Consider the following 9,333-nt stretch of genomic DNA (forward strand, 5'->3'; position numbering starts at 1 on the left):
TTAATGAGTTAGTTTCGACCCATATCTAACGTCCAACCAAATTCCGGAGCTAAATCGAACTGGCCGCAGACCAGACAGGGTGGTTCAAAATCACCTACCTTCTCTTCTCTGCTTTCGTTTCGATTTTCCACGCAGCCGACGTCGTGCGCCTGCGGACGCCACGCGTCTTCATTCGGGGGCCCTGGTTCCTTCTCCCGCTCCATCTGGCATTTGAATGAACTATTACAAAACTAAACCCGCGGACTCTTCTTATCACTCGGCGAAGAAGGACAAAGAGATCGAGTTGTGAGAGAGAGGAACTCATCGTTCATGGCGGAGCACGAGGAGCCGAGTGAGGCGGAGCAAATCGAGGTGAAGCCGCGAGATTCGCCTTCCTCCTTAGAGATCGATTCGGGGACGGAGGAGGAGAGGCCAGAGCCGTCGCCGTCCGCTGAGAAAGCCAAGGTCTTCCGCCTCTTCGGCAGGGAGAAGCCCGTTCACCACGTTCAAGGTACCTTTCGATCCAACTCATTTTGGTATCCTCATCGTACTTTTTCCTTCGAAAATCTAGTTTCTTTGTCTTCTTTTGGGCGAGAATTCGTCGATGTTTGGATTTTTTTGGCAGAAATTTTGTTTGAAATCGTGTAGATCGGATCTGCACTTGATTCGTAATTGTTTATTTGCTCCGAGGGGCAGCGCTATGCTCGTTGCTAGTATAATAATGGCTGGGTTTCCAGTTGCGGAAAGTTTGTAGGGTTTATATGATATGTGGGGAGCGCATCAGAGAACGACGCCATGCCAATTCGAGGACTTGTGTACTTTTCTACTTCGACCGTGAATTCTCAATCGTATTTTGCATCGTTCAAGGCAAAACAGTTTAAAATTTTCATCGATAGTGTAAACATTAGGTCATTTCATTGTCCTAAGTAAACAATTGTTTCTTTGCTTCATCAACTTGATTTATAGCGTTCCATTTTAGCTGCTAATTTGATTCTATGGAGGGACAAGAAGATCTCAGCTGGAATACTCGTTGGTGCCACTGCTATTTGGGATCTGTTCGAGTTCGTCGGCTACCATCTACTTCCTTTAATTTCCCATGGCCTCGTCATCTTTTTGCTCATGCTCTTCTTGTGGTCGAAGGCCTTGCCGTTTATTAACAAGTAGAAGAACTCTTTTGCTGCACTTGGAGCTCTCCTCTGGTCTCAGTTCACCAGCGAACTGTTTGCTTATTTCCCTTTTTATTTTCAGACACATTCCAGAGGCGAGGATACCTGAGGACCAAACTGTGAGAGTCGCGCTCGCCGTGAGGAACGAGATCAACAGAGCTTTCGCTGTTCTCAGGGAGATTGCGCTTGGGCGGGGTCTAAAGAAGTTTATCATTGTAAGTTCTCCTCTTTGATGATAACTTCCCAAGGCATTTTGTAGTAACAAAAAACCGTTCACTGCAGGTGATCGCCGGACTCTACTTGCTGTCGATCGTTGGCACCTCGTTGAACTTCTTGACACTGCTCTACCTACGTAAGTGCTCCATGTTCAATCTGTTTCGTCTACTAGCACTCTACATCTGATCCTTCAATTCACATCAATCAGTATTCTTGGCACTCCACACTGTGCCAGTTCTCTACGAGAAGTACGAAGACAAGCTCGACGCGTACGCCGAAAAAGGCATGCTTGAACTAAAGAAGCGGTATGCTTTGTTCGATGCCAAGGTCATGAGCAAGATCCCTAGACTTCCATTGAAGGAGAAGAAGATGCACTAGACTTGCAAGGTACGTACGCTGTGTTAATTTTCAAGTGTTCTACTCTGTTGTTGATTTATGCATGTTAATGAGGAACTAGAAAGTGTTTACGTTTTGTTAATTGGATGGCGTCTGGTTTGTCTACTAGTTGTAAGTTGCATCTCTATAGATTTTTACATGAAAAGGATGGTTTGTGAGTCGAGATGAAAAGGATGTCTGTGGATTCTGCCGTCCTGTTTGCATATAAGAAAGATATTTAAAGTTTATTAATTAATTTAAGATCTTTCTGGTACATTTGTGATTAATAAAACGCGACAGGCATTTATCATGCGTTATGGATTTTATCAAACTGGAATGCGGAATTTTCAAAGGATATATTTAACTTTAAGATTGGCGCATTTATTTTTCATTTTACTTTTTCCGTCCATCATTATCGTCACTGTTACAGTGCTGCATTGAAAAAATATTGGGTAATTTATCATAAGGTATATTTAAGTTTTGAATTTATCAAAAAAAAAAAAAAACGTATGTTACTTATGAGGTATTTAATGACGTATTTTTTTTAATAGTCGTTTTCTTATTCTATCTTCATGATAAATTTGATTTTTTTATCATTTTTTTCTTCTTTTTTCTCACATCTTCGAGAAATTAAAATAAATAATGAATAATATATTTGAACTCCTTGCAATCCTATAAATCCAAAATGAGTGCAATCGGAATTCTCTAGATTTATTAATGGATTTGGGTATGATATGATTCCATATCAGACACAAACGATTCTTCATTATTACATTATATTTTAACACCTCTGCAAACAATTACCTCTGCGAAGTTGAAATAAATAATGAATAGTATATTTGAACTCCTTACAACTCCAGAAATATATAGAAATTAAAATGGATGCAATCGAAGTTCTCTGAGTCTAACAGTAGATTTCAGTTATTTCAATTCCTATGGATTTTTGGAGTTGCAAGGAGTTCAAATATATTATTCACTGTTTATTTTAGCTTCTCTAGGGGTGCTAAAATGTAATAAGCAAGAATCATCCAAAATTTTCATGTTGGACTTGATATGCATCATATCATATCTGTGGACCTGATATGGAATCATATCAGACCCAATGTTGGAATATCAGCTCCAATGTGGAGAATTTTGCGACTTTCTTTTTATATTTTAACTTCTCTAAGAAGTCAAAATAAACAATGGATAAAATATTTGAATTCCTTGCAACTCCAGAAATCCACAGGAACTAAAATGAGTGCAATCAGAGCTTTCTATATCTATTAGTAGATTTTGGTCAGGAACTGAAATGGATGTAATATGAGATATCTAGGTCCATTAGTGAATTTTGACCAAAATCCACTAATGGACCTAGAGAGCTTCAATTGCACCCATTTTAGTTCTTGTGGATTTATGGAGTTGCAAAGGAATTTAAATATACTATCCATTATTTATTTTAGTTTCTTGAGGGTGTTAAAATATTTTTAGAAGAATCAACGTGCAAAAGAGAGGAAAGAAAAAAGAGGAGAGGAAAAAGAATAGATGTTCCATACATGGGAGAAAAGAAAAGAGAGATAAATGATATAAAAATAAAAAGAAAAGCAGTCAAATTTGTGAGGAGGGTAAAATGGGAAAAGCATTATAAAAAAATGTGTCATTTTGTAAATAACAAAATAACATTCATTTTTGGTAAATTCAAAAACCTAAATACATCTTTTGGTAAATTACCGAAACATTTTAACACCTTTGAGAAGTCAAAATAAACAATGGATAACATATTTGAACTCCTTGTAAATCCATAAATCTACAGAAATTAAAATGGGTGCAATCGGAGCTCTTTAGGTTTATCAGTGAGTTTTGATCAAAACTTACTAATGGACCTAGAGAACTCCGATTGCACTCATTTCAGTTCCTGTGGATTTCTAGGATTGTAAGGTATTCAAATATGTTATCCATTATTTATTTCGACTTCTCGAGGGTATTAAAATATAATATGAAAGAATCGTCAAAATTCTCCACGTTATCATACCCAAACGATTCTTCCTTATTACATTATATTTTAACACCTCTGTGAAGTCGAAATAAATAATATATAGCATATTTGATCTTCTTACAATCCCAGAAATTTACAGGAACTGAAATAGATGCAATCGGAGCTCTCTAAGTCTAATAGTGGGTTTTGATCAAAATCCACTGATTGACCTAGAGATCTCAGATTACATCCATTTCAGTTCCTGTGGATTTCTGGAATTGCAAGAAGTTTAAATATACTATTTATTGTTTATTTTGGTTTCTCAAAGGTGTTAAAATATAATAAAGAAGAATTGCTAAAATTCTCCACGTTGGGCCTGATATGATTCCATATCAGGCCCAACGTGAGCCTGATATTTGAGCCTAATATGATTCGGGCCTGATATGGAATCATATTAGGCCAACGTTGGGTCTGATATGATACATATGTTGGATTTTGAGGGATGTCCTAAGGCAATCGCCTTATGATTTTTTACTATTTATTTGATAAATATAGATTCACTATTTGGGTGCACATTCTCTATGTGTATGATTGAATCTTAAATTCATGTACTAAATGTCCGCGATACAATTCATAGCATGAGAGAATTTGTAATTGGATCACAACTTGTGAGTATCTCTACATGTGCAATTATGAATGTATTGGAATATTCCCTAATCGATGAATTGATGAGTTTGGACATCATCGATTTTGATAAACTAGCACAGGTTATACTACTTGGTTCGACCAAGTAGGTATTTTCTCACAGGCTAGAGACATTGAGATGTCGAGAGTTAAATGTGGATGTTAGTTATGACAACTAGTTTATTGGAGTGACCTGCTATAAGACTTCATATGATTCTCTACATATATAGATGTATCAATGAAACTTTTACTGCAGCTCGAGTGCAAGTTTCCTTCGACTTGAGGTATACAAGTCACCTTGGTCATGGAGGCTTATACTTTGACATTTTAAGTAAGCATCTTATTGAGGTGTGGACCCCGGATGATTGAGTATAAGTCAAAGTATCCGAAAGTGTTTGGATAGTCCACAGAGAATTCACCGCTCCTTGCGAGGAGACGTATATCCTATGATCACTCATTAGGATTATCACTCAAAGTCTTTTTTAAATTGTTAGGAAATTAATTTAAAATTTTATTTCTAAAATAATTAAAGATTCTTGATTGGTAGAAAAATTCTAAATAAGATATATTAATTAAATTTAGAAATTAGTTTCTTAATTTAATTAGATAAATCTTAATTTATTAAAATCAGATTTATAATATATTTTTATTTCTAAAATAAAATTACAACATATGTAAATTTTGTTGGTGCGGTTAGCACTAACGGTCTAACTCAGGTTTTGATGAATGACAAATCAGGTTAAGTTAGGTTTGTTGTGATCTAACACTCTGACTGAGTGTGCAGACGAAGTCCAGACAGGTCGATGGGATGACCGGATGTCTGGCACGAAGTCCAAGCGGGTCACGGGCTGACCGGACGCTTGGCGAGAAGTCCAGCTAGGTCGACGGGCTGACTGGATAGCTGGCGAGAAGTCTAAGCGGGTCGACGGGCTGACCGAACGCTTGGCGAGAAGTCCAGACGGGTCGAAGGGATGACCGGGCGTCTGGCAGGTAAGTAAAGGTAAGTCATTGGAAGGAAGTGACTGTGAGGACGCGTTCCCGGGAAGGGAAAATTAGGCGTCGATCCGGCTTAGATCCATTTTGGATATCTAAGTCGAGATTGTGACTAGATTCCGGTCTCGGAAAGATGGAATCTAAGTCATACCTTTTATATTGAACTTATAAACTGTTCTAACACTTTGTTTTGCAGGATATACATTATCTATTTACCTTAGACTACCTTGTTTTGCAGGAAAAGTGTTCCCTGGAAAAAGGTGGTCCGAGCGCCCGGAGGGGATCCGGGCGCCCGGGAGGCAACTTTATCCTGATCGCGAAGTCGCAACGTGGAGCTCGCTGGTTGGACCTACCACGTCTCACCAGGGCGCCCGAAAGGGATCCGGGGCGCCCCGAGCCTCATATAAAAGAAGGGGCAGGGGTAGAGCTTCAACAACATCTCAGAATCCAAGATCCGCTCCTCTGTTTTCTCACGACGCCACGAAAAGCTTTCCGACTTAGTGCTAGTTTTGTTTTCATTCTGTTGTCGGTATTTTCTTTCTCTATTAATTCTTGTACTTAAACTCTATAATATTCGAATTGATAGTGATTGCCCACCGAAAGCGGTCAATGACCGCGGGCCTTGGAGTAGGAGTCGACACAGGCTCCGAACCAAATAAAGTGAATCGTGTTAGCATTGTTTTACTTTTCCGCTGCGTTTACTCCTGTTCGAACGCTTTTCGATATTTACCTCCCCCCTTTATCGAACGTCTATGATCCAACAAGTGGTATCAGAGCAGGTATCGCTATGATTTGGTGCAACCACCAATCAGACAAGGGGGTGATTTGCTTTTTAATTTTTTTTTCGAATTTCAGTTGTTCGTAAAGATCCAAACTGGTATTATTACCTTTTGGAAGTTTCTCTCCGTCGTAATTAAATCTAAATTGGTGCAACACCAATTTAGTTATTTTTATTTAATACTTCCCGCACTACTAATCCAAGACCAAGTCTTGGAACCTTTCTATATATTTTTTTGTGTGTGCAGATTAAAAATGTGGCAGATCGAGGGCTTCAGCACAGTGCGACTTCCCCTTTTCAAAGGGGATGATTTCCCGTACTGGAAGAAGCGAATGGAAGTGTATCTCAAGACAGACTTTGACTAGTGGCTGAGCATCACAAGACCCCTACAAAATACCAGTAGACAGTTCCGGGAATCTACTGGATCCAGAAGATTGGACAACAGACTTAAAGAAGAAGGCATCAACAGAGAACAAGGCAATCAACACCTTACAGTGCGGATTAACTAGAGAAGAACTGAACCGGGTCGGACCACATAAGAACGCTAAAGAGCTGTGGGACAAACTGATCGAGCTGCACGAAGGAACGAGCGACGCTAAGGTAACAAAGTGAGACTTGCTTCTAAATAGAATATTTAACATAAAAATGCAGGAAGGAGAAACGGCCAGCCAACTTCACGCAAGAGTCAAAGATATTCTCAACGGACTCCACGCAATAGGACACCAAATGGAGAACCGGGACTTAATAAGGTATGCCTTAAACGCTTTTCCACGCAACAGCTTGTGGGCATCTATTGTATATGCCTACAAGATCTCTAAAAACTTATCAAAATTAAAACTAGATGAGCTTTTCTGTGAATTAGAACTGCATGAGCAAACTAACGTCGGGGTCAAGAAAGGTGTAGCCTTACTTGCAGGTCCCTCAAAAGAAAAGAAGAACAAGTCTGAACCTGAAAAAGATTCTGACCAGAACTCTGAAGATGAAGAACACCTGGTGAATCTTGTAAGGAAGATGTTCACCAGGAGGAAAAGAAGCTTCAGCAAGAAGGACCTTCAAAAGATCAATTCTCCAACCGAATCAAGGAGTGTGGCATGCTTCAGATGCAACAAGAAGGGCCACTACAAGAACGAGTGCCTGAGATTAAAGATCGACAAACATAAGTCGACCAAAAAGAAGGCCCTTAAGGCGACGTGGGACGACTCCTCTTCGGAAGAATCGGAAGCAGAAGATCAGAAGCACCAGAGCCACCTCTTCGGAAGATGAATCGGAAGACGGGTCCGAACCCGAATCGAGCCACGAGTCCGTACTCGTTTCTAAAGGTTCCGAAGAGGTATTCCTAACCTTAAACCAGAAATTTTTTAAAATTATTTCATGCTTAAATAATAAATTAGTTAAATCAGAAAAAGAAAACAAATTGCTCCTCGAGGAAAGTCAAATCCTCAAGGAATAAGTTGTAAATAATAAACCAACTCAAGATCTAACACTTGAGGAGGAAAATTCATCATTAAAATTATAAATTAATAATTTAAAAAATATGTTAGAAAAATTTACTACCAGATCAAAGAATTTAGACTTAATTCTAAATAATCAAAAAGCATGTTATAATAAAACCGGACTCGGATATAAATCGAACTCAAATAAAACTTTTAAATCATTAATAACCCAATACAAACCAACAAATAAAGCCTGGGTTCCGAAAGTGTATTTAACCATGCAAATAGGACCTAACCAATATTATATTCCTAAAGATAACATATATTACGTAAAGTCTCAAACCAAATCAAAAACCAGAGCACAAACCCAAACCAAAAAATTTAAAATCTAAACATATTAGAACTCAACAAAATTTTCACCAAGTAAAATATAATTATAAAAGAAATAGACATAAACTGAAAACTAAAAATTAAATTAATGGTCATTAATTCAGGGGAGGCTCCAGAATAGCTGGCACCTCCAAAACTAACCTACCCGGTAGGATAACTCTAACCAACCTACCCGACAGGGTAATTAGGATTAGTTAAACAAGGTTCAAGTTTAACTTGAAAAATAGTACTGATGAAATTTTGGATGATAGTACGTTAGGGAAGCTTAGTCTATGCATGTCTAGGAAGATATGGCTTCGACCTGGTGCATTTGGTTAAGTGGAACTGACCGAAGCTACACTTTATGGATCCTAACCAGTTAGGTCAAGGTTTTGTACTAAGTCCAGTGGATATGACTATTTGGAAAACCTCAAAGGCATGGTTACTTTAATGATGTCCAAGTGACTCACCATAGCCCAGAAGTTTATCCAGAGAACGCCTATTTGTTGAACCCAAAGCTAAACCTGAATCTAACACAAGTTAAAAATAAACCCTAAAATTGAATCTAATTCATCTCACAAAATTATAGGATTCCCTGATTGAAAACATAGATCGGGTGAGATGACTAAGGACTTTAAATTAAAATTAAATTAAATTAAAATTAAATATAAATATAAATTAAATATAAATTAAATTAAACTAAAATTAAATTAAAACTTAAAATTTTTTAACTTAAAAATTTATTTTAAAAATTAAAACTTAAATTTCTTTTAACTTAAAAATTTATTTTAAAAATTAAAACTTATTTTTTTTAACTTAAAATTTTATTTTAAAAATTAAAACTTAAATTTTTTTAACTTAAAATTTTATTTTAAAAATTAAAACTTTAATTTTTTTAACTTAAAAAAATTATTTTAAAAATTAAAACTTAATTTTTTTAACTTAAAAATTTATTTTAAAAACTAAAACTTAAATGTTTTTTTTAACTTAAAATTTTATTTTAAAAATTAAAACTTAATTTTTTTTTACTTAATAATTTATTTTAAAAATTAAAATTTAATTTTTTTTACTTAAAAATTTATTTTAAAAATTAAAACTTAAATTTTTTTAGCTTAAAAATTTATTTTAAAAATTAAAACTTAATTTTTTTTACTTAAAAATTTATTTTAAAAATTAAAACTTAAATTTCTTTTAACTTAAAAATTTATTTTAAAAATTAAAACTTTTTTTTTAACTTAAAAATTTATTTTAAAAATTAAAACTTAAATTTTTTTAACTTAAAAATTTATTTTAAAAATTAAAACTTAATTTTGTTTAACTTAAAAATTGATTTAAAAATTAAAACTTAAATGTTTTTTTTAACTTAAAAATTTATTTTAAAAATTA

The 9,333-nt window shown here is 35.7% G+C and overlaps 1 protein-coding gene across 1 annotated transcript; it reads left to right on the forward strand.

The window, feature by feature from the left end:
• Nucleotides 1-69: 69 nt before the first annotated feature.
• On the forward strand, nt 70-2,010 carry LOC121996592 (reticulon-like protein B6). Its single transcript, XM_042550604.1, has 5 exons — nt 70-490; nt 959-1,139; nt 1,228-1,360; nt 1,428-1,497; nt 1,570-2,010. Exons 1-5 carry the CDS (start codon nt 310-312, stop codon nt 1,737-1,739), a joined length of 735 nt encoding a protein of 244 aa, XP_042406538.1. The 5' UTR covers nt 70-309; the 3' UTR covers nt 1,740-2,010.
• The last annotated feature ends 7,323 nt before the right edge of the window (nt 2,011-9,333 follow it).

This window comes from Zingiber officinale, chromosome 6A (assembly GCF_018446385.1).
Source record: "Zingiber officinale cultivar Zhangliang chromosome 6A, Zo_v1.1, whole genome shotgun sequence".
In the NCBI taxonomy this organism is placed as follows: domain Eukaryota; kingdom Viridiplantae; phylum Streptophyta; class Magnoliopsida; order Zingiberales; family Zingiberaceae; genus Zingiber; species Zingiber officinale.

Excerpts from the sequence above, each read along its gene's own strand:
- LOC121996592 (XM_042550604.1), top strand. The coding sequence starts at position 310 with ATGGCGGAGCACGAGGAGCCGAGTGAGGCGGAGCAAATCGAGGTGAAG. Across the intron at positions 1,140-1,227 it reads GCCTTGCCGTTTATTAACAA|ACACATTCCAGAGGCGAGGA; the intron begins GTAGAAGAACTC and ends TTTTATTTTCAG. Across the intron at positions 1,498-1,569 it reads CTTGACACTGCTCTACCTAC|TATTCTTGGCACTCCACACT; the intron begins GTAAGTGCTCCA and ends CACATCAATCAG.